General features: G+C 42.6%; 1 protein-coding gene across 2 annotated transcripts; it reads right to left on the bottom strand.

The window, feature by feature from the left end:
• Nucleotides 1–7,239: 7,239 nt before the first annotated feature.
• Nucleotides 7,240–25,041, bottom strand: DAPL1 (death associated protein like 1). 2 transcript variants are annotated; one of them, XM_007671149.2, is made up of 4 exons: nucleotides 24,915–25,041; nucleotides 17,010–17,097; nucleotides 15,081–15,141; nucleotides 7,240–7,530 (listed from the first exon to the last, which is right to left on the bottom strand). In XM_007671149.2, the coding sequence occupies exons 1-4, from the start codon at nucleotides 24,970–24,972 to the stop codon at nucleotides 7,414–7,416; spliced, it is 324 nt and encodes a 107-aa protein (XP_007669339.1). In that variant the 5' UTR covers nucleotides 24,973–25,041; the 3' UTR covers nucleotides 7,240–7,413. The 2 variants fall into 2 exon arrangements, with proteins under 2 accessions (XP_007669339.1, XP_007669340.1); XM_007671150.2 differs by lacking the exon at nucleotides 24,915–25,041 and adding an exon at nucleotides 18,440–18,491.
• Nucleotides 25,042–25,962: the final 921 nt, after the last annotated feature.

Genomic DNA, 25,962 nt, shown 5'->3' with positions numbered 1-25,962 from the left:
TTCTCAATTTGCTTCTCTCTCTGCCTCTAGACTGTAAGTTCAACAGGGAACATGTCTGCCAACTCTGGTATATTGTCCTCTTCCAAGAGACTAATACAATGCTCTCCACACAGTAACTGCTCAATAAATACAATTGGTTGTTTAAATTTGACTTCCCCAAAAGGGATAGATCTAGGAGTCTAAATTTTTGGGTAGCTAGCCTTTTTTTTCAGGATTAAAATTCATGAAACAGACAATGACCCTTTTCTTGTGCAAGATGTTTTAATTGTGGGGATCAAAGCGTTTTGTTGAACAAACCCATTTCATCACTGCCTTTTGAGAAAAGTCATTATGACTGAACCAAATTCCCCCAGAACCGGCAGCTCATTCTGAATTTGAGGCGTCCACAGAAAGCGTTGGGGGAGGGTGCAAGAGGGCTTTACTGAGGGATTTGAGCATTTTGGGCACACGCCTATTTGAACATCCTCTTTATGCACTTTTGGAAAGGCATCAACTAGGTGGGGGCATGCCCTGTGCTGGGGGAAGTGGGAGAGGGTGTCCTGACACACAAATAATATCCTGCATCTCCTCTTCCCTGCATGCATTACCCCTGCTCCCTGAAATACCTGTTCCTGAGAAAACAGAACAGAGGAAGATTGAATAATGTTCCATCATCTAGAAATCAGTGGCAAAGACAAGTTTAGAGCTATAATGGAATCAACTAGTCATCCCTTTCCACTAAAGTAGGAAAAGGTGTATTGCCTTAGCCTTCTCCACTCCTCTCAGGAAAAGTGAAATTCTGTCCGATGTAAATCTTGAATTTAATTTTCCATCATTAAGCCCAGGATACTACACTGCTTCCTTTCTCTTTAAGAAAAAGACCCTGTCCCTTGTCAGGACTGGACCTGCCTTCCCTCCAATCTCAATGTCAGTCAGGCTCCTCTAACAAAGTGAAGCAGAAGCCAGGTTTTGACAGCAGAGACCTGGCCATTGGCCAGCTAGTTATAGTAAATGTTTACTACGTTCTAAGTGCTTTACTAAATCCTGGGATATTAGTGTGAACAGATTATGCATGGTCCCTATCCCATAAGGCTCATAATACCACAGTATTATTATTATCAAAGGTGATAAATAATCCAATTCCCCACACTGCTACTGGTCCTGAGTTGAGCAACATTCTGTGGCACCCCTCTGAACTGCCTTCTCTTTGGCCCCGGAATACACTTGGCCACAGAACTTCTAAAATACTGGAAACATAGTCTTTCCACTTGTTGACAGGAAACCTTGAATAAAGCCAAGTGCTTAAGTCATGAAGAGGAACACAGCCTCACTCACTGTGTTAAGATCGGGTAACAATCAACATGGTCTTATAGTCTGCTCAGTCCCAGAAAATGGAAAAACATTTCCCCCAAAACAAAACAAAAAACAAATTAATCTGGTTGCCTCACTTCACCTTCTCTCTCTTTCTCCCTTTTCTGATGCCTCCCTCATCTCTTCCTCCAACCAAGCCTCTGGGTGTTTTTTTTTCAGGCACACTGAGTTTTACTCAGAGAAAATGAAAACAGGAGTTTAAATTTCATTCCTACCTGGGCATTCACTGGGACATATTCTTGTAATTTCATTTTGCCTTCTTGGGGCCAGCTGGCAGTTTGGTTTCACTGTGATTTGGTTTAAAAATACACTTTCTAAAGAAACAGATGAGAGAGAGGGAGAAATGGAGGGTAGGAAGAGTAATTGACCTTTTTGGGTGTTATCTGGAATAGTGTAATAAAAACACTGGGGCCTCAATCTAAGTCAGGGCTGGGGACAGGGTAATAGAGCACTTGAGAATCCTGTCCACCCCTTTACCAATTGGAAACAATAGATGTACGTATATCATCATGTATACTACATTCAGAACATCGGATAGAGCACAGATCTGAGAGTCAGAAGGACTTGGGTTCTAATCCCGGTGCAGCTACTTACCTGCTGTGTGACCTTGGGCAAGTCTATTCACTTCTCTGTGCTTCAGTTCCCTCATGTGTAAAATGGGGATTAGGACTGTGAGCCCTAGGTGGACAGGGGCGGTGTCCAACCTGGTTATTTGTGTCTACCTCAGTGCTTACTACAGTGCCTGGCACATAGTAAGCACTTAATACCATAAACACCAAAAAACCCCCCCTCAAAGCCATAGCGGTGACCCAGGGACACTTGAGAAATTTTTGGGATAATACGCAGAACTTATCATTGGGTAACCCTTGACCCCCTACTTTGCTCCAGAGCTATTGCAGTCCACCTCTGGGCCCCTGTGAATATGGAGACCGGGAGATCGGAGGTGGCAGAAGGCTGGGTGTTTAAAATAAAAATATTTATAAAAGGTATCTGTACTGGACAGGGGATAGACTGGCTGAAAACTCAATTGCCTGGCATAAAACCAGATGAATGGTCATCCTAGCTGGGGGATGCAAAACTCTTGACCACACAGTGTACAGGAGAGCCTGTTTTAAACAGGGCTCACCTGAAAACTAATAATAAAGCTTAAAAACTAAAATCAACTTTAATTATATTGAAGTTTTGTAAAAGACTAGAATTGTGGTGCGAGCCCTTCACACTTGCCTTTCTTTGGCAAAGTTGTGGCATGACTATTTTTTTTCCCATTGTTACAGCAATCAAACAAGACTGAAGTGGTTTTTAGGTCTCAGCCTGTGCTAAACCACTCTAAACCTCAAAAAATTTATAAGTTTTTCTGAGTTGTTGCTGGATTTTTTTCTGCAGTTGATTCTATAAAGCACTAAGGGCAATTTACAATTTAAATAAACTGAAAAATTGCAAACCATAATAAGGAAAAGTTTCAATTCTTCAGTCCTGGGAAGATAATCACCCTAGAGGGGCTGTCCAGAAAGGAGCCTAATCCTTCCAGTAGCATTTCCAGTTGTGTTTGGGTGTGTTCACTTCCAGATGAAGTGGAGAGCTTTTTAATTAAGTAGGTCACAAGCTCTTTCAGGCTGGCTATCCTGCAATCCACCACTAACTTGAAAATGTTTATTCCCTTGAACTGGTTGTATTTCTTCTTACTCACTACCATGCATAATCTTGTGTCTTCCTGTCTCACCTGGTAGACTGTAAACTCCTTGAAGATAGAAGTTGTGTCTTTTATTTCCACTGCACTTTCCCAAGCACTCAGGACAGTATTTGGCACCCAAAAGATGCTCGATAAATACCACCGAGTGCTGAGCTGCTTTGTGATTTCTCTGGGAGGAGGCTGTAGACACTCTTCTTGCCCCTCTATACTGTAAACTCTCTGCATCTACCATCTCTGTTGTATCGTGCTCTCCCGGCACTTAGTACAGTGCTCTGTACACAGTAAATGCTCAATACTATTGATTGATTGCTACTGATTTTAATGACACCTCATCTACTGCCATTTTTAAAGGTTCATAAGCATTTCAACATTCACTCCAGCCCCCCCAGTACTTTTAATTATAATAATAATTAAATTAATAATAATAATGGTATTTGTGAACACTTACTATGTGCCAGGCAGTGTACCAAGTGCCAGCATAAATACAAGCAAATTGGGTGGGACACAGCCCCTGTCCCAGATGGGGTTCACGGTCTTAACCCTCATTTTACAGATGAGGCAACTGAGGTACAGAGAAGTGAAGTGACTTGCCCAAGGTCACAAAGCAGACAATGGCAGACCTGCAATTAGAACTCAAGTCTTTCTGACTTCCAGGCCCAGGCTCTATCCATTAGGCTATGTTGCTTCTCTACAAAAATATACTTATATTATTTCCCCTATTTGTAATTTATTTTCATTTCTTATCCTGTAGACTGTAAAGTCTTTGTGGGCAGGTATCATTTCTACTAACTTTATTACACTGTATTTTCCCAAGCGCTTAATTCAGTACTCTAAGTGCTAAATAAATGCCAACAATTAACTGACTGATTGACTGATCGGATGGGAATGAAGATGATGTAGAGCTGAAGAAAGCTAAGCTTGGAGGGTTACGGGGCTGCTGGGGGTGGGATAAGAGGCCTCAAGAGGTGACCCCGCTGCCCTGAGCAAGATGGGAAAGGGGCTGGAACTTTTGGACAAGAGCTTGGGAAGGAGAAAGAGAACCAATCCCATTTATCGCCTCCCCACCTGTCAATCACTAGTACTTATTGTGTATTTACTCTACACAGAGCATTGCACTGAACACTCGGGAGAGTACAGGAGAGTTAATAAACATGATCCCGGTTCTCGAGAAGCTTAACAATCAAGCCAATGAGATAGGCATTAAAATAAATTGCCATATGGGAGAAGCAACTAAGCGTAAATATATGTACATAACTACTTAGGAATGAGTACCTAAGTGTTGAGGTGATGCTGAATTGCTGAAGTGGTAGTGAGGTGGGAATTGAAGGTGATGAAGAGAAGTTAATCAGGGAAGGCTGCTGGAGGAGATATGATTTCAGAAGAGCCTTGAAGATGGGGCTATGATAATAGGGAGAGTAGAGGTCAACCAGATGAGAAGAGGAATGGAATCCAGGAAAAAGGGAGGGAGTAAGCAAGAAGTTGGCAGAAAGAGAGATGATAATGAGACACAGAAAGTAGGTTGACATGAGACAAACAGAACACGTGAGCTGGGGCAGGGGATACAGGAGAAGAGACTATAAGTAGAGGGTGGGGAGCTGAGTGCTTTTCTCCTCTCTGTCTCTCCTCTTTCTGTAGGGCTGCCATAGGAGGAAGAAATGTTCTGTATCAGGCCAGCCGCTGACATCGGGGCTAAAGGAAACCAAATAGGAATGGACAGAAAGCAGGTCTTCAAGAGTATCAGGTACTCTTGTACCAATCCCCTCTTTACCCCTGTATTTTTATTTAAATGGATTTTCTTTACATGTAATCTCTTAATACTTTATTATTTTCAAATGACTATAGCTCACCAATTGTCATTCCTTGGATGATGGATGAGAATAATAACAGTTAATAATAATACTAAAAATGTCCAAAATAAAAACCAGTGTGCATTTACCTTGTAGGAATGACAAGTATCCATCCTTTCCTGGCCACATTCATGAGTTTGGGAATTTTCAAACTGATGAGAGGTCAACTGCTCTGAAGGCCATTGTGGAACAAGCAAGGGAGCCAAAAAGATACAGAGATGAAAAGGTTCTTTGTGGGCAATCACCAAACCTAGACAGTTGTGAGATCAAATAAATGACACCGATATTAACCAATGATGACCCTGCTATATTAAATAGTGGTTCTTAGAGGCAGGGTATTTAAAAATAAAAATACCAGACATAAAGGCATCCATTGCAACAGCAATACTGGACAGACCCACAGGCCAGGTGAAAAACAGATAGCCCTGGGGCTGTGCCACCAAGTCAGCAGGGCCAGGCTTCCTGCATCAGGATTGGCCAGTGGGACAAGGCTGAGGGCAAGGTCTGTTCATGTGTGCAGTCAAATGTTCTCTCCTCCCCAGGAAGCAAGGAAAGTAGTGCAGTTCTAGCTCCTCCAGGCACTGACAGCTTCATAGTTGGTCAGCAGGAGGCTGTGCAGAGCAGCAGTCCTGAATAGATCTGCCCATCGATGCCTGCCATAGGCATCTTCTCTAGGTGACGGTCAGGACTGGGGATTGGGACTCTACATTCTGGGGAGTGTCTCTATTAACTCTTTCCTGTGGAGTGTCTCTGCCTCCACTTTCTGTGAACTGTCTCTCTGTCTCCTTAGAGTGTGTCTCCCTTTCCATTTTCAAGTTTCTCCAGCCCCCTTCAGCCTCCACTTACAATAAGTCCCAACTTTGAACTTGAAAAAAAATCTGACCACTTCAGCTAAATTCTCAAATGATGTGCACACTGTCCCTCTAGGTAAATCTTAACAGCCTATATAGAGTTCCAAGTATAAAGAAAGTGTAGAGCAGACTTCAAAGGAACTCAATATAAAGCGAGTAAGAAAATGGCAGGAAATGGAGTATCCTGTTAAAAACAACAAGCTCCAGTCCCATCACTTCATGTACCCACAGAGGCCTGAAGCAAATGGCTGACCTCAGATTGCGTGCAAAGGTTAGCACTGGTTGTTTTGTGGCGTTACTAGGCAAGAAAATATAATGGTCCGTGGCTTCACAGTCTATAATACTTTTGATTTTGAAATTAAAATTAAATATTTTAATTTTAAAATATTTTAAAATATTTTAAAATAAAATAAATAAAATATTTTAAAATATTTAAAAGGTCGCTGAGTGTTTTTTCATTTTATTTGATGAATTTCCCACAGTCAATAAAACTGTATCTTCTTCCAGAATTTGGGCACCTGCCACTTGGGGTTATGAACCACAGAGGAAACAAACCATTTGTTGTGAAATTCTCAAAGCAATGAGTTTTAATAAAGGTATAATGAAAAGGTAAGTAAAATCTGATGCCAATATACCCCGCCAACACATCCTTTCAAGTTGCTGTGAAAACTGATTAACGCCTTATTGTTCTCAGGGCCTACAAACCAGGTGCACAACAATGTCTTAGAATTGCAGGACTGGCTGCCCTGGATTGGGCACCGCAGATGTCTGCAGGCAATACTTCTAAAGTGGATTCCCACCCAGCCTGGCACTAAGACAACGCTGGGATGGGTAAGGTAAATTCAGGTGAGTTCCACCCTCTCCTACAATTAGTGGAGTTAGCTGATCCCAACTGCATCAGAGAGGTGAGCTGATTTGATCCCATCAGATCATCAGGGCTGCATTTGACTCTGGGGTCAAAATGGGTCATCAGATTTGAAGGCAAGGAGCTGTGGTCTGCTCTTGAAGCTGGGAACGGATAGATCTTGGACTCAATCTGCCCTGGAAATGACACCTTAGAATCCTTTGCTGTGGGATTTCCACGGTGCTGATTCTAGGCCAGAATCTAGACAGTTTCCCCAGAGGGACCCATCGAGTGCTCTTCCAATTGTTTTGGAGCCTTTGTGATTACCCCCTCCTTCAACCTCCCACCATCATAGACAACATTTCTGAGCCCCAGAATTCAGAGGTGGGAGGAAACAGTGGCGGAGGAGGTCAGACATTTAAAATAAATAAGGTATCGGGCACAAAGGTAAAACCTGCTATATTTGTCCTGGACCCACTGAAGACTGGACTGTCTGGCATAAAACTGTACGAATGGCCACCTTTTCTGTCCCGATGTTAGTAAGATGGTGCCCTAGAAATGAGAAAGAAGAGGCAGAGTTATTTCATTTCTAACTTCTATGTCATAATCACATTTAAACATATTGGACACATACAGTAAATAACAGAAAAACACACATGAATAATAATTGCTTTATTGCCCCAAATTATAAAGAAAATACAAAAGACTATGAAACCATAACAATAATATATCTGTTTGAAATTTTGGCCCTTTCATGCACAACTGAACAGAAGGAATTAACAAGCAAGTGAAACGCACTGTCAATCAAACATTAATATTTAATTTCTTTTCTTAGCATTTGCGAGGCTGTTGAATAATGTAGATCCTTTTCGGCAATATCATCTTCTCCACGGCAGGTCTGGGCTTCTGATGTGCTACTTGGGCTGCTGCTGGGAATTTATAGCTGAGCTGTTTGGTGGGAAACAAAATAAAATAAGCATGACAGAAGAATAATTGCTTACAAGTTACCCTTTCCCTAACTTCTTCTCTGTAGGAAACTCTCATGAATTTAATGAGTTAAAATGACAAGGGGAAAGTCTTAGGAGCAACAAGTATCAGAAAGTTACATCTCTGGTGCCTTTTTAATAGAAAAGGGAACTCTGAATTACCTTTTTTTTTTCCTAAACAATTTAAAAAAGGTTGAGATGGCTAGCTGTGTTTTAAATTAGCTTCTACCAGCATTAATGAGGATGGTTGTTTTGACTTTACAGTTACTGGTTACCGAATTTTAAAGGGGGTGTGGGGAAACAGAGTGGGGCCAGAGAAGGGAAACATAAAATCATTATAGGATCAGAAAGCAGGATTTCAGAGGAAAATTTAGAAGAGTTGGGATAACAACTTCAAGAACAGAAGACTTCTAGGAGACTTTTAGACTCCTTGAGTGGGAGGGACTGTAGCTTCTACATTCACTCCCTTGGGGAGTTCATATACTTGTATAGTTTTGACTGTCACCTCCAAAATCTACCATGTTGGTCTTGATCTCTCCTATTATTCAACCTCACATTCCCTTCTGCCTCCTGGACAACTCTACTTGGATGACCTGCCACCACTTGAAGCTTCCTCAAGCTGGGAAGCAGCATGGCTTAGTAGAGCACAGACCTGGGTTCTAATTCTGAACTCTACCTCCCTGATGTGCGTCCTTGGGTAAGTCACTTAACTTCTTGTGCCTCAATTTCCACACAAGTTCTAACCTGATTATCCTGCCTCTATTTCAGGATATAGTACAGGGGTTAACATAGTAAGTGCTTAATAAATGGCATTATTATTAACATGTCCAAAACTGAAATTCTTAACTTTCCCCTAAATCCTTTCCTCCACTTAACTTTTCCATCACAGTTGACACCGCTGTCATCCTCCCCACCTCAGGAACTGCAACCATGGCATTTTATTGTACTCCTTCATAAACTTACTACCCATAGTAAGTGTTCAGTAAATATGATTGCCTGATTATTCTTGACACTTCCCTCTCTTTCAACTCCTGAGTTCAGTCTGACATCAAATCCTTTCTATTTTTCCTCCATAGTATTTCCAAGATAAAACCCATCTCAATCCAATGGCCACTAGGCTGATCTTTGCATGTGTAATATTTTGGTATGGTTACCTTGTCAGCCTACTCCCTTATCTTTCCGACTCCTGTACTAAACGCTTGGGAGACTATAACAAAAGCAACGAACATGTTCCCTGCCTTTAACAATTGAGGGATTAATACTCGAGAGTGGGTGACAAACAATTATTTACAAATAGTGTGTGTGCAGGAGCATCTAACAGGAAGTGGATCAAATATGAGAGAATGAAACAGCCAAGTAGTAATTGAATACATAAATAAAAATCCGAATGAAAAATACATTTATTGATAAGATAGGAATAAATGCATATGTGTTCAGCTGAATCCCACTGAATTCTGCCTCAAATCTGCTCCCAGGCCTATAGCTGTCTCTTTTCCCCACCCCTATCCTAGTGCTGCTAGTTAACAAATATTAACCTTTTAGGGATCTTGAAGCTCCTTAAATGACATGGAGAAAATAGTATAGTTATGAGACCTGGACATTTTTTGGTTTGGGGGAATATTACCAGCAGTGAGGGGAATTGTCATCTGAGCTGGAATGAGGACCACATCTTAGGACACTTCATTCAAAAAAATCCTCTCTCCCATGCCTATCATATTAAACCTAGAGAGCGGCCCCGTGAATGCCAATCAATAGGTGACCATGTGTTTTGGACACAGTTAACGGGTAATTTCTCAGGCTTCCAGGACTGCCCCCCCCCCCCCCCCCGCCTGAGCACCTTTTATAAAAAGGCCTCTTTCCCCATTATTATCCAAGCTTGGGATCAATTAACACTACGGAAAGCTCATCTCCTCCAGGAGGCCTTCCCAGTCTGAGCCCCCCTTTTCCTCTGTTCCTCTTCCCCTCCCCATTGCCAACTCCCTCCCTCTGCTCTACCCCCTTCCCAGCCCCATAATACTCATGTATATATGTACATATTTATTATTCTGTTTATTTTATTAATGTATATATAACTATAATTCTATTTATTTTATAGTTGCTATTGATGGCTGTATACTTGTTTTGTTTTGTTATCTGTCACCCCCCTTCTAGACTGTGAGCCTGTTGTTGGGTACGGATTGTCTCTGTTGCCGAACTGTACTTTCCAAGTGCTTAGTCCAGTGCTCTGCACACAGTAAGCGCTCAATAAATATGACTGAATTAATGAACTAGGATTTCTTAAATCACAGACTCAAGGAATCTCGACCCAAGTCTTTGGCCTCCAGACAAGGTTGCATCCAACCCATTGAAGTTTAATGCTACCCTCTAGAAGAGGTCAAAAATAGGAAGACCATAAATTTGCCGATCTGATATTAGCTCAAGGTCACCAGGCCCTTCCTCCTTCCCCCAACTCTAGTCCCGTGGGAAAAACCCATGTAACTAATCTGGGCAATCAGTCAAGGAGAAATAGGGTAACAAGGACAAGGCAGGAAGACAGGTCAGAGGCACACTGTTGCCCACCATGCCCAAAAGGAGAGTGATGGGAAAGACGTGAGAAGAAATGAAAGAGTGAAGATATCGGACTGAACATTTTCACCTCACCGGAAAGTTGAAGTCGTTCATAAATCTGCTCCCACGAGTGGGTTAAACTGTTACTAAGGAAATGTTAGCAAAACAACAGTGTTCCCTGGTTTATCAAGTGGGGAGGTGCCAGGCCAGATTTTAGCACTCAGGAGACTGAGTCAGTTCCTCACGGCCTCATGGCCTTGGCATGGGAAGACCCTGCCCTGAATAGTTTAATCTGCCAGAGGGTTCTGAAGCCCAAACAAAGGAAATGATCAGGCTTCCACAGGAAGTGGAAACATTGTCCCGGGGTTGAGAAAAAAAAAAAAGAGTAATGGCCAGTGATTACTGGGTCTGAAGATGGACCCATAGTAGAGAAAGTCAGATTTTAAGTTGCAGGCCTGTAAAATGAGGATCCCAGCAGGGGCATAGAGCCCCCACATCTTCTCCCTGGCCCCTGAGTCTAAATGCATATATATCTATATCTCTATATATAGATTCATTCATTCAATCATATTTATTGAGTGCTTACTGTGTGCATAGCACTGTACTAAGCTCTTGGAAAGTACAGTTCGGCAATAGAGACAATCCGTACCCAAAAATGGGCTCACAGTCTAGAAGGGGGGGAGAGGGACAATAAAACAGAACAAGTAGACAGGCATCAATAGCATGAAAATAGATGAATAGAATTATAGATTTTTACACATCATTAATAAAATAAATAGAATAATATTTACAAATATACACAAGTGTTGTGGGGCAGGGAAGGGGGTAGAACAGAGGTAGGGAGTAGGGGCGATGGGGAGGGGAGGAAGAGCAGAGGAAAAGGGCTCAGTCTGGGAAGGCCTCCAGAGGAGGCGAGCTCTCAGTAGGGCTTTGAAGGGGGTTAGAGAGCTAGTTTGGCGGATGTGAGGAGGGACGGCATTCCAGTCCAAAGGTAGGACATGGGCCAGGGTCAACGGTGGGACAGGCGAGAACAAGGCAAAGTGAGGAGGTTAGCGGCAGAGGAGCAGAGTGTGTGGGCTGGGCTTTAGCTAAAGAGAAGGGAGATGAGGAAGGAGGGGGCAAGGGGATGGAGAGCTTTGAAGCCAATAGTGAGGAGTTTTTGCTTGATAGGTAGGTTGATAAGCAGCCACTGGAGATTTTTGAGGGGGTGACATGCCCAGAACTTTTCTGTAGAAAGATAATCCCAGCAGCAAAGTGGAGAATAGACTGAAGTGGGGAGAGACAGGAGGTTGGGAGATCAGAAAGGATGATGATGCTCTGTGTGTGTGTGTGTGTGTGTGAACGTACTTGGTACTGTCAGGGGAGGGTGGGAAGGATGGAGAAGGATATTGGGGATACGACACCTTTAACCACAGCTATAAAAAAGTGGGCAAAATTTTTTTTATGAAGAAAGAAATGTAACTCTTCTTTCACAGTTTAAGCTAGTGAGCCTAAAGCGTGCCCTCTTTGGTTGACCGTGGCCATGGTAGTAATAGTAATTATTAATGGCTCTCAGTCCTAGGTTCTCTCCTGGAAGCCATCCAGGGTGAGGAGTCAAAGGAAGGTGTGCAGAAATCCCAAAATTAGAGTTCCGCCTGTAGTTACTACTGCCTTTCAGGACCCTAGCTTTTAGTCACAAAGAAAGGAGGAGAAAGAAGCTTCCACTGCACAAATAGAAAAAAAAAATTAAAGCAGTGTTATCTTTTGGCACCTTCACTGGGACAAATGTACCAGACAAGCATTTCTCCCCATTCATCTTTGCAGGGTGTTAGCTTCTAAGTCAAAATTTCCACAAACTGTGAAAACAAAAGACTTAGAGTCAGTGAAGCCCAAATATTCCATCACAACACTATCATTCCATAAAACAAACGAAACCTTTAACGTTTTGCAAATATGTTTGTTAGCCTCCTCTCCCTTAGGCTCTCATTTCATTCCCTGCTCACTTGCTGCTGATGCAGCTAGCCTGCCTGAAACCTGCAAAGAGGATACAACTTGGGCTAAGTGTATTTTTTGCTCTCCTACTTTGAACATTGAAAATGCACACATACACACACACCTACACAAATTCCCTCTCATCCTCCCCAACCTTCTGGAGGATACTGCTAATACCAGGAGAGAGGGAGAGGAACAATATGGTCTACTGGCTAAGGGGAACAAATTAAACTATTGGCCTTGGTCTTATTCCTTACCCAACCACGAACTCACCAATATCTTAGCACTGCTCTGATGGTGGGGGATGCTGAAAAAATCCCCAGTTGGAAACCTAAGGATATATCAGAGACCCGGAATGATTGAGTTAAGGAGTTTAGCTCAAAAAGCCGTGGGGGGGCAACAGCCCTCACTGCCTCCATGGAATGGGCATTTTTATTTTGATTTATGTGAAAATACTTCAGTTTTTGATTATGCTTTAGAAAAATGATTATCTGACTCTATGTTTCTTAAAGCAGATTCACATGGAATTGAGCAGAGTCAGACAAGAGCCATGGCTGTAGGACTGTGGTTCTTGGGCTCAGTGATGCCCACTGCATCAGAAGCACCACTGCTTGGATAGGAATTGTGGAAAGGGTTGGGATAAATTATGCGGGACGGTGGAAGAATACTAACAGGTAGAGTTAATCCCATTTTTCTAGAGCCTGTGGGTCCCAATGTTTCCCTCTACTCTCTGCCTCCACTGACACCATATTTTCTTCCCCAGAGAAGAAGACAGGTCGCCCTGAAAGGCTCAGAAAAGAGCCACTCTAGAAATGAGGTAAGTGGAATATTGCTTCTCTTTGAAATCCTATTAATCCAGAAAAGGCTCAGATCCCTTCCACCATGTTGTGGCAGAATTTTTTTTCCAATTACATGACACATTGAACTAAGGGGTTTCTGTCTTTTTTTATTTTCAAATATATATACTCTGTACCCAGCCCCTGGTGCACTGTGGAATCTCGGTAAACATTACAATTCACTCTCAAGCCTATTTTGCAGAATATTTCAGCATTTGACTGAAATGACTATTCTCTCTTATTTCTGTAATAGCATGTGAGCTACAGGAAAATGACAGTCACTATGGAAGTGGGGGGAAGGAAGGGGAAAGAGTGGAGGTGAAAGTCTACAATAAGCAGAAAGGATAGAGGGTAGGTGATACAGTGGGATAAGGGTAAAGGGTAAGGTGTTCCAATCAAACTCCGTCCCACTCATTACTACTTCCACTCAAGTTATGATATTCTAATCCCTTCCACTCTCAAAGGGAATTAGTGAGATAATCAAGGCTACATTCTGCAATCAACATGCTTGGCTCCTTGAGAAAGATACTTAGAAGCTCTAATTAGGACTCTTTAACATGAAAAAGGACCTCAAAAGAGTCCAGTTCAAAATCCATGATTTGCTGAGATTCAGGATGGAAGGGGTGAAGGCTTAAGAGATTTCTCAATTTTTGGATCCAGAGAGTTGAGTTTGGGTTCCCCTGAACAGATGTTTGAGCTAAGTACAATGCTCTGTACACACTATGCATTCAATAAATACCACTGATTGATTGACTGATCATTTTGCCTGGCTCGTTATACAACCTCCTACTTCTGCTTCTTTTCCTAGCCTAGGGGTTTACTCTCTTACAACTATCCCTCTGTTTCTGACTATTTACTGAGCACCTCTCCCATTATCAGAGGTTTCAAAATGTAATGGCTGTGCCAAAGCCCCATTATCATTATTTCCACTATGCTGCTTCAAAATAACAGCCATAAAGACCCCTAAGGGTGGCACAAACAAGGAGAAAATGAGAATAGGGAAACATAAGATACTGCAATGCATGATTACCACTCAATCTTTTTAAAAGGCCAAACCAGCTCTTAATTAACTTCTCCCTAGTCTCCTTCTGCTTTGGTGGATTTCCATTAGCTAACTAACACGTGATAGACATCCCACCACTACTCTGAAGTGACGGTGCAACAGTGTACCTTCCTTTAAACAAAGCTCGACAGGCAAGGTCTCCCACCCGTTTCTTTCAGTGGGTTTGGGACAGCAGGTTAATTATTTTCTATATTAGTTTGGTCGCCGCAGCGGGTGTGGTGAGGATTATGGTCCTAGCAACACAGTTTTTTTTTTCCCTGAAAAACCTAAAAGAGTATTTTAAGTAGTGGTCCTTGATCTTTTGGAGCAAAAGTGGTACAGAGAAATAAGAACAGCATCCAGTTCCCTCAGCAAGCAAACTTCAAAATGTCTAGACTTGCATCACCACAAAAAGCATTAAAATCTCCCCTGACTGCCTCTTAATCCTTTAACTCCAAACTCCCTTGTTTTGAAGAGGGGTGGAGGGAAGGGGGAGGCAAATTCTGTGGAAAGGGAAAAGGGATCCAGAGGAGAAAGTAAGGAGAAGAGTAGAAACACTGCTGAATTTTGAGGTTCTAAAACCCCATTTTCATGCCAATGACCTCAGCAATGAATTTAGAATAGATCAACATGACTTGTGTGATTAAATTCTGCCTAACAATTTTGATATCTTCCTTCTCTCAAAATAATTGATCCCATTGCCATTTTAAAACTGCCCTGAAAAGTGTTTTCGCCTATCAACTCTGAATTCTACAGTCACTGACTGAGGATTATTCAATACCAGATTTGTCTAATAATTATGGGATTTATTAAGTGCCTTCTTGTTGGCAACACACTGTTCACGCTGGGGTAGAGATGAGATCATCAGATTGGACCCAGTCCCTAACCCATCTGGAGTTGACACCTAAGAATTGGTGAGATTGGGTACGTCATCCCCATTTTACAGAGGAGGAAACTGAGGCTGAGAGCGATGAAGTGACTTGTCCAGAGACACACAGCAGACTAGTGGTAGAGGTAGGATTAGAAGCCCCTTTACCTTCCTATGTGAATAATGACAGAGGTATTTCATCTGGGTGAGTCTGTGAGGGTGTGTAACCCTTCCCAAATCATGCTTACCTTCTCCAGGGTATCCGCTAACATGTCCACAGCTTGCACTTTCACAACATTAGTGATGGCACTATAAAGACAGAAAGACACTGTTTTGGGAAGGCACTTCCCTCTTAGGCGGTTCTTCCCAATAAACAAATGGGAGGTCTATCTTGCCCTCTTTGAAGTTGTTCTTATAGACACCTTTTATTTCCTTTTGTGGAGCTGGTTGGGAGACAGCAAACACCGACCCCAGGAGCTTAGATGGCTCTTAGTAGGCTCAGTTTTTTTGACTGTGCAGCTACAGTAATATTATAGGCAATGGTTCTGACGGAACAATTTCCTGAGTAAAAAGTATGCAGTTGGCATATTCCCTTTCCCTTGTTGTTTATATTTGTTATTAGCAGCAGCTGCTAGAAGGAAAGACAAAAAATGATTATGTCTGTGATTTATTTACTCCGAAACACTCCACAAAGAAATAAATTATCTTGGTATCTGTGACGCTAATGAGACAACCAAGAAGACTATCCTCTGAATCAGTGTCTTATAGTGAATTTTACTTCAGTTGATTGAAAATGCACCCACTATAACTACATGTACAGACAAAATGGGAGGGGTGATTAATTTTTCAAGATCCTTAGAAGGCAGCTCTGCTTTTAATAACCAATGAAAATTAGTATTCAGTTCTTTTTCCATAATTTTATTTGCAAAGAAATTTGATTGTTGTCTTTCATAAAACCCTGCAGGACACGACACAATAGGACCTCCATTTTCTGGAGCTCAGGGGGTAGAATGGATTGGACTCTGACACAAGTATGGTCCATGTCTTAAATCCTTCAATTTTTTCAGCTTTCCTCTTCTTGCAAGACTGGGGTCTACTAACAACTTACTATGTGAGTCAGCATTTGAACGGGTGATACCAAGTGAAAAATTTTCAAAAAGTTTTTGCTTTCATTAGATAGTGAATGTTATTTTCTTATCATTCCAAAAGTCCTCATTAAATTAAAATGCTTTATCAGGACAGATACTTTATCCTGATTATACTATCTTTTTATTCATAATACACACACACACAGAGTATATAATATACATAGTATATTATTCACCTACTTTATCCTATCCCACCCTATACTCTCTCTTTTGCATTACCTATGAACTTGGGTCTGTACCCCTAAAGTATTTTGATATTCACTCCAGCCCCAGACCCATAACACTTATATCCATATTTATTCATTTATTCAATCATATTTACTGAGCATTTACTGTGTACAAACCACTGTATTAAGCCCTTGGGAAAGTACAATATAACAATAAACAGACACATAGCCTTTCCACAACGAGCTTAGAGTCTAGAGGGGAAGGCAGACATTAATATAACTAAATAACAGACATGTACATAAGTGCAGTGGGGTTGAGGGGATGAATAAAGAGAGCAAGTCAGGGTGACGCAGAAGGGAGTGGGAGAAGAGGAAAGGACTTAAGTCAGGAAGGCATATCATTATACTCTGTTATCTCCCCTGTCTCCTCTAGATTGTCAGCTCCTTGGGGGCAGGGATCATGACTACTAGCTCTACAGTACTGTACTCTCCAAACTGCTAAGTACAGTTCTGCACACAGTAAGCACTAATAAATGCCATTAATTGATTTATTGATATTTTAAAAGGTTGTGCACAGTCTTCTTCTCATTGTCTCTTCTGCCAGCATGTTGAATCCTCTCAAAAATACACTGAGGAGATGAGGAAAGAGATAAAATGGAGGTTTTCTGCTCAGAAACACTGTGCTCACCAAAATGCCACAGGTTGAGAAAAGGTGCATGACTCCATTTTCACAGACACAACGAACAAGTGTGCAAAAGATTCTTGGTGTGGCACTCATATCTCAGAGTACAGTCTCAGCAACAGGAGCGTCAAACCAAACGACAACTCTACCTCGAGACAAGATTCTCAAAGTAACCCTTACCTTGTTTTCTCTGATCCCATTTTCTTGTAGTTTCTCTCCACAGCACCATTTTCTTGTTTTTTGGAAACTCTCATTCTTCCAGCTTTGACTGCAGGCAAAGCAGAGTTGAAACGTTAACCCGGTTGTTACTAGCATTTTAAAGGTTTTAAAAATTGCAGGCTTGGCTTCAAAGCTCTAGTGGCAGAAGCAGGTACAAAAAAATCCCCCAAAACTTAAAACTTCCCTTGAAGTGGGCCTAGAAACAGTGCAGTGAAAGGTCCAGAAGAAACTGCAGGGTGGATACAAACTGTTTGAAAAGCAGCGTGGCTCAGTGGAAAGAGCTCGGGCTTGGGAGTCAGAGGTCATGAGTTCGAATCCCAGCTCTGCCCCTTGTCAGCTGTGTGACTGTGGGCAAGTCACTTAACTTCTCTGTGCCTCAGTTACCTCATCTGTAAAATGGGGATGAAGACTGTGAGCCCCATGTGGGACAACCTGATTCCCCTGTGTCTACCCCAGCACTTAGAACAGTGCTCTGCACATGGTAAGCGCTTAACAAATACCAACATCATCATTATTATTATTTAAGAAAGAAGTCTGGTTCCTCAGCTGGACTGTGATCACTTTGCCATGTGGGTGGAACAGGGCCCACAGAGCCAGAAGCATAACCCTGGGTCCTGAAACAGTTTCTTGGATGGGGAGACCAAAGAATGAGCACACTGGCTCAGCCTTCCTACAAGGAAACATTTTCCCTGTTATCCAACCCATACAACTGGTGGTTATAATGTGACTCTCTTGTTCCCTTGTGGGATATAAATATGAAGTTTTGTTTTTTTTAAGACCAGAGTTTGCAAGAGTCTCTGAGGCCTGTGCTAAGAGCTGGTGCCGTCGGTGATAAGATGCATTCCTTTTAACCTAGATGCTTCTGAACAAAATGAACAACTAAATCCAATCTAAACAAAAAAAACGACCACACGAAAAATCCTAATAAACCTGCATGTTTATCAAGCAGCAGTGCTCTAACAAGCTAATTACACCGCATTAAAAATCCTGCCATTCATATAACCAATTAGTACTAATCAGGCTACAGATGACCTAACAACAATAATTTAAGTGCTAAACAATGTCAGAGAAATTTTTTTTTTTAAGGGAACAAGGAACTATTTCAGAAAACATGTCACATCAAATTTTCTTCTGGGCAGAAGAATTTCATAAATTTTAAAATTGTCCAGTAATGTTTTATGATCTTGTCTTTGGTTAAGGAAGTTTACAGAGGCAAAAGGAAATAAGAATATCTTGGATTTATGGAACACCTTTGTTTCAAAGAGTTCAAAGTGTGCTTACTCACATCAATCAATATCAACCAATAGGATTTCTTGAGCAGTTACTTTGTGCATAACACTATACTAAGAGCTTGGGAAAGTACAAAAGAGATAGCAAGACGAGATCCCTACCCTCAGGGGCCATAACAATCTATATTACATCTTCATCCTTGCAACATTTCTGGAAGATAGGAAAGAAAGGGCAGGTATTAATCTCTCCATTGTACAGAGAGGAAAGGGAGGTCCAGAGAGATTAAGTGATTGGTTCAAGGTTTTCTCATTTATCCATACAGCTAGATTAGAATCCTGTTTGCCCAGCTTTTCTGACCTCCCCTTTTCATAGGGTGCAATTTGATCTTGTTAAAATAAGTGACTATGAGTTTAGCTATTCATTTTCAATTTTACAATCTTTTGGTACAAATACTTTTGACTTAAAAGTTAGTTCCTCTCAATAAACAGAAAATGAGAGGAGAGTTTTTTTTAATAAGTATGAACTCTGAAAATCCAAATTCATCTGGAAAAAAACAGTTTGGTCATTGTATAATACTGCAACAGACTCTTGTAGTTACAAATTAGGGGCTCTTTAATTACAAAATGTGGTTATAGAAGTCTATAATTTTCCATAAATGAAGCTACACAACTCTTTTGTTCCTAAGGCAGACTTTTCGATAGACATTAGATAAATTTCTTCATGGCTGACAAAAATAACAGAATAAGGAACCTGAAAAGCAATTTTTGAAGGGTTGAAACAGATGTCAAAGGCTTATATTATCTTTTTAAAGTTTTGTTAAAGACACCTCAATTTGAAAATTTTATTTCTTGATGCATTGAAAGTGAAAGTTTATTACTAGGAATCTGGAAACTCCATTCACGGTTCACAACCTCCCATGATTAGCCTGCTAAGCAAGACCTTTTAAAGTTCTCAGTACTAACTGTCCCACCTTCAAGTGGAGAATCAGCATGGCCTAGTGAAAAGAGCATACGCCTGGGAGTTGGAGGACCTGGGTTCTAATTCTGGCTCTGCCAATTGCTTGCTGTGTGAGCTTGGGCAAGTTATTTAATCAAGCAATCAATAGTATTTATTGAGCACTTACTGTGAACAGAGCACTGTACTAGGCACTTGGGAGAGTACGATATCACAGAGCTGGTAGACACATTCCCTGCCCATAACAAGCGCACAGTCTAGAGGGGGAGACAAGTATTAATATAATTAAATTATGGATATGTAGATAAATGCTATGGGGCTGATAGAGGAGTGAATAAAGACAGCACATCAGAGCAAGGCAGAAGGGAGTGGGAAAAGAGTAAAAGAGGGCTTAGTCAGGAAGGCCTCTTGAAGGAGATGTGCCTTCCATAAGGTTTTGAAGGTGGAGAGAGAAATTGTCTGTCAAATATGAAGAGGGAGGGATGTTCCAGGCCAGAAGTAGGACATAGGCAAGAGGTTGGCAGCGAGATAGACGAGATCGAGGTACAGTGAGTAGGTTGGCATTAGAGGAGTCAAGTGTGTGGGCTGGGCTGTAATAGGAGGGCAGTGAGGGGAAGTAGGAGGGGGCAAGGTGTTTGAGTGCTTTAAAGGACAACTTTACTGTGCCTCAGTTTCTTCAGAGGATGGGGATTAAAAACTTGTTCTCCCTAATTAACTTGTACACACCCAGGTGCTTAGAACAGTGTTTGACACATAGTGTTAACAAGTTGGAGGGATAGATGAGGCAGAGCATAGGCTAGACACCTATCACTATTTGCTAGAGCGGTAGAACATTCAACGGGGAGATTTCACTAAGTACAGACCTACAAGTTGCTTCTCTGGGCCGAAGCAGTGGCCATCTGAGATCTCAGTCCCTTAATGTTCTGAAACCAAAGGACAGATCTATACTATTACACTGTGCTGGATGCTGACCACTGCTCTATTTTTCCTCACTCCCTGCCTCAGCCTCAACACCGGTTAAGACAGACACAGCCTGGTTAAGCTCTCTGGTGGTCGGCTGGATTAACACTAAGGTGTATTAATTCTCTTGGCCTGGAATAAAACACTTGATTATATTAGTCAATGGATTGTCTGTTTTCCCCATTATTTCATACGTGCTACTTCTTTTGCCTGTTTTCTACTTACAACAGTTCAACGACGATGGTATTGTTCACATAACGGGAGTCTTGTGAATTTAAGACGACAAATAACAGGAAATTCCTGGCTATGCTTTCAGTTGAAACTTAACCATCTAATATGTTCATATTTTGCAACATGACTACAAAAGGGAAACAGCGTGGCCTAGTGGAAATAGCATGGGCCCAGGAGTCAGAGGATTTGGGTTCTAATTCCTGCTATTCCAGTTGCATGCTGTGTGTGGCTTTGAGCAAGTCACTTCAATTCTCTGTGCCTGTTTCATCTGTAAAATAGGGATTGAATAATGTCTTTCCTTCTACTTAGAATATAAGTCCCATGTGGGTCAAAGACTATGTCTGACCTGATTAATCTGTTTTCACTCCAGCCCTTAGAAAAGTGATTGATGTATAAAAAAGCATGTAATAAATACTGTGATAATTACTATTTTAAAAAAATTGAGGGTCTCTTGCCTTGGATCTGGATACAGCATTGAGAGCTCATGATTTTCCATTTACTAGCCTGCTAGGCCAGACCCTCTTATAGTGTCCCTCAAAAGCCCCACACTAACTGGTGACTATGACTTACACCATAATTTTAATTAAAACACCTAACAGACTCAAAGAGGGGCATGTTACAACTCTGTTGATTTCTTAGGTTAATAAAACCTAACTCTAATGCAAGATTCACACTTCTAGCTCCTGTCAGTCATTGCTGTAACAATTTCAAAATTATCTCCAAACAAGCCCCAAGAGAGTATGACTCCCTTCATCCCTGAATGGTGCTGAAGACATTATGATTCACCAAATCCCCATGACAGTACTGTCAACTGAGCTGCAGCGTGAGAAACAGTATCGGAGATTGGGGAGATGTAGTAGAGGAGGGAGAAAACCGTACACTGCCCCCCCCCCCCCAACCCTTTATGAGGGATTTTCTTGGGAAATTGTTAATACCCCCTTTGGAAGTCTAGTACTGTGCCTCTTTAAGGTTCAGCAGAAGTTACTTTTGTTTGTAACTTTTACTTTTGAATGCACCAATTCTACATAATGGACTAGTGGTAAGAATTTGCACCTGGGTGATGCTAGCTGACAATTAGTACTGTTTGAAAAGGTTTCCTTTATGTGTCAATTTTCAGGGATTTGGAAGTTGGCTGAAAATGATTTCAATTGAGGCAGCATCTGATCATATCTGTTATTGGTATTTTTAAGCGCTTATTATGTGCCAAGCATTGTTCTAAGCGCTGGGATAGATACAAGCTAATCGGGTTGTCCCACATGGGGCTCACAGTCTTAAGTAGCCCCATTTTACAGATGAATAACTGAGGCACAGTGAAGTTAAGTAGCTTGCCCAAGGTTACACAGCAGACAAGAGGCATTGTCGAAATTAGAACCTACATCCTCTGACTCCCAAACCCATGCTCTATCCACCAAGCCACGCTGCTGCCCCAGGAAAACTCATTATTAGAGTACGACAAACTAGTTAGACATGACCAACCTAAATAAGTATGCTCTCTTTATTCCCCTGCATTCCTTCTGGCTATGTGCTTCTGGAGTGCAAAAACAAAATTTCCTTCCTCTCCTTTCTAATAATTATCTGCTTTTTATTTGTTGTACCCATCATTAATCAAAACAACTGCAGTGCCACTCTAGATTGTGACAACATCGAAGGGGGACTGAAAGAAAATAATCTTGGTCATCATTAATCTTGGGAACAAAAGCTATAGTGATTCTGATCACATTTTAATTTCGAAAATTTGATGCATTCGTGATTTGAATCAGGCCACTTTGCCATTATCTCCTTACACTTTTTTTCTGACTGGTTTTATGGGTTTGGATTTTTGTTTACTCTTTAAGTAAACAAAATATAGATTTTACTAATTTACCAACTTTTTAGATTGGGAGCTCCCTGAGGGATGGGGACCAGGTCTAATTGCCAACTGTGTATTCTTTCCCGGGATTTAATGCAGTACTCTGCACACAGTAAGCACTTGATAAATATTATTACTATTAAGTTGTAAGTTGCACTCTAAGAGCATGCTATAAATAATTACATCATCAGTATAGGCTTCTGATACATCACTGACAGCATTTGTTGGGCAAATCACAACTTCCTGGGCTCTCTTTCCTCATCTGTAAAATGGGAATTCAGTACCTGTTCTCCCTTTCACTTAGACTGTGATCCCCAAGTGGGACAGAGACTGTGTCCTACCTGATGATCTTCTATCTATCCCGGCACTTAATACAGTGCTTGGCACATAGTAAATGTTTAAAAAATGCCACAATTATTAATTATCATTTGCTGAAGCCCAAAATTGTATGCAAAGGGAGCACACTAGGCTCTAGATAGAAAGTTCTCACCTTGGTTTACCCACAATAAAACACAGTCATTGCATCCACAGCTGGAATGGCTAAGCGTCCAGTGTTCACGCCAGGGAATCCAGACATATAGTAGATTTGGCTCCTAATTCTCTCATATGGTGCCTCTGGGACAGCTCCTTGGCCTCTCTCCCTTTGGTTACGAGATGCTACACACACAGCAGGGGCTTGGGAGTCAGAAGACATGGATTCTAATCCTGGCTCTGCCGCTTACCTGCTGTGTGACCTTGGGCAAGTCACCTAACTTCTCTGTGCCTCAGTTGTCTCATCTGTAAAATGAGGATTAAGACTGAGTTCCACATCAGACAACCTGATTACCCAGGGCTTAGAACAGTGCTTAGCACATAGTAAGCACTTAATACTATAATTATTAATTACTGTTACTTTTCCTCCCAACTTGGAAGGAAAGAGAGATGAAAGAACTCTGAGTTGTACGTACAAAAGAGGAACAGCAATAGAGAGTGACTGTGCTTCAGAGATCTTTCTTTTAAAGACAGTGCTTAGTATAGTGTACAGCACATAATAAGCACTTAACAAATGCAGTAAAAAATAGAAGGGGTTAGAGTACCGGCATGAGGATAAAATGTAGTGAAGTGAAAACGGAACACTCCACACTCACCGATCCCTGGGTGCCAACACACTGAAGAATGTGTTCAATGCTGTGAGAAATGACAAATATATATACAGCAGCGTAGGACTGTTCAGCATATTGGGGCAGGCTGGCAAGCTGTAGGTCTGTCAGCAGCCCAGGAGACCCTGGGATGGGGAGCCCAAAATTACCAACCTCCTAGCCACATACCAGTGAGAGGGTGCCTAAGTGCCTTGGAGGGAGTCTGGGCTCTGCTGAGGATGATGGGCTGCAGTAATAATAACAATGATGGTATTTGTTAAGCGCTTACTGTGTATCATCAGGCACTGTGGTAGATACAAGCAAATCAGGTTGGACACATTCCCTTGTCCCATGTGGGGCTCACAGTTTCAATTCCCATCTGACAGATGAGGTTACTGAGGCCTAGGAAAGTGAAGTGACTTGTCCAAGGTCACATAGCAGACAAGTGGCAGAGCCTGGATTAGAACCCATGCCCTTCTGACTCCCAGGCCGGTGCTCTACCACAACTCCATGCTGCTTCTGCTGTACTACAGCCACCCCTATTCCAGGAGAAAACCCAAGGGGGTGTGTGTATGAATGAATGAGTGTATGCATGCATGTATGTATGTGGGGGGGCAGGATGGAGGAAGAATCTTAATTAAGGCCATCAGTTGGTCCTTCAAAATTCAGCGGGCTGCCCAGGGAACAGCATGCCCCACGACTGTAACTAAGTAGCAGTTGGTTTGATGCTCAACTCTCCCTTTAACAGCGTGGCTTAGTGGAAAGCGCCTGGGCTTGGGAGTCAGAGGTTGTGGGTTCTAATGCCGGCTCTGCCACTTCTGTGCTGGGTGACTTGGGGCAAGTCACTTAACTTCTCTGTGCTTCAGTTATCTCATCTGTTTAATGAGGATGAAGACTTTGAGCCCTACGTGGGACAACCTGATTCCCCTTATATATTCCCCAGCGGTTAGAACAGGCTTTGCACATAGTAAGTGCTTAATAAATGCCATTTTTATTATTATTCTCTGTGCCTCAGTTACCTCATCTGTATAATGAGGATGAAAACTGTGAGCCCCACCTGGGACAACTTGATTACCCTGTATCTATACCAGCCCTTAGAACAGTGCTTGGCACATAGTAAGCCCTTAACAAATCCCATCATTAATTTTTTTTTAATAATAACGATGGTATTTGTTAAGCGCTTTCTCTGTGCTAAACGCTGGGGTAGACGCAGGGTATTAATAATAATTATGGTATTTGTTAAGCGCTTACTGGGTGTGCCAGCCCCCCCGTACAGGTTGTCCCATGTGGGGCTCGCACTTTTAATCCCCATTTTCCAGATGAGGTAACAGAGGCCCCGAGCAGCGAAGTGACTCAGCCCAGGTCACACATAGCAGACGAGCGGCGGAGGCGGGATTAGAACCCACGTCCTATGACTCCCAAGCCCGGGTTCTTGGCGCTAAGTGAGGCTGCTTCTCTGTCTTTAGACGCCGGCGTCGTGCAGAGGAGGTCGAAAGGGCGTTGGGGGGAGAGGGAGCAGCCTACCTGCGGGTGGGTGTCCCCCTTTCAGGGGCGAGAGGAGGCTGGACCCCCGGTCTGTCATGTTCGGGGCTGCAGGACCTGCCGATGGGCTCGGAGCCTCCCTCGCCACCGACACCCGCTTTATAGCCAGGCCGGGAGGGCCTGGGGGAGGGAGGAGCCCGGCAGGCCCCACCCCCAGCCCCAGGCCCACCCCACTCCCTCCCTCTATTTGCTGCCGGGGAGGGGGGGAGCCGGGGCTCCCAAGGGCCAAGCTGCAGCACAACAGTAATCACTCATTCATTCAACCGTATTTACTAACAAAAATAACCATAATGTCGGTATTTGTTAAACGCTTACCATGTGCCAAGCACTGTTCTAAGCGCTGGGGTAGATACAAGGTCATCAAGTCATCCCACGTGGGGCTCAGAACCTTTTGCAGATGAGGTAACTGAGGCACAGAGCGGTTAAGTGACCTGCCCAAGGTCACTGAGCGCTTACTGTGCACAGACCACTGTGGAAAGTACAATTCGGCAGCAGCTAGAGACCATCCCGTCCCAACAACCGGCTCCCAGCCTAGAAGGGAGGAGACAGACAACAAAACAAAACCAGTAGACAAGCATCGATAGCATCAAAATAAACCAATAGAATTAGAGGTAGATACCCATCATTAATAAAACAGAGTAATAAATATGTACAAATATACACCACTGCTGTGGGGCGGGGAAGGGGTAGAGCAGAGGGAGGGAGTTGGGGTGATGGGGAGGGGAGGAGGAGCAGAGGAAAAGGGGGGCTTAGTCTGGGAAGGCCTCCTGGAGGAGGTGAGCTTTCAGTAGGGATTTGAAGGTGGGGGAAGAGTGATGGTTTGGCCGATGTGGGGAGTGAGGGCATTCCAGGAAGAAGTAGGACATGGACCAGGGCTCAACGGTGGGACAGGCGAGCTGGAGGCCCAGTGAGGCGGTTAGCGGCGGCAGAGGAGCAGAGTGTGTGGGCCAGGATGGAGGAGGAGAGAAGGGAGGTGAGGTAACAAGGGGCAAGGGGATGGAGAGCTTTATAAAGCTAATGGTGATGAGTT

The sequence above is a fragment of the Ornithorhynchus anatinus genome, chromosome 9 (assembly GCF_004115215.2).
Source record: "Ornithorhynchus anatinus isolate Pmale09 chromosome 9, mOrnAna1.pri.v4, whole genome shotgun sequence".
NCBI lineage: Eukaryota > Metazoa > Chordata > Mammalia > Monotremata > Ornithorhynchidae > Ornithorhynchus > Ornithorhynchus anatinus.
The sequence above is the reverse complement of the archived record's forward strand: the minus strand, read 5'-3'. Positions and strand labels throughout refer to the sequence as shown.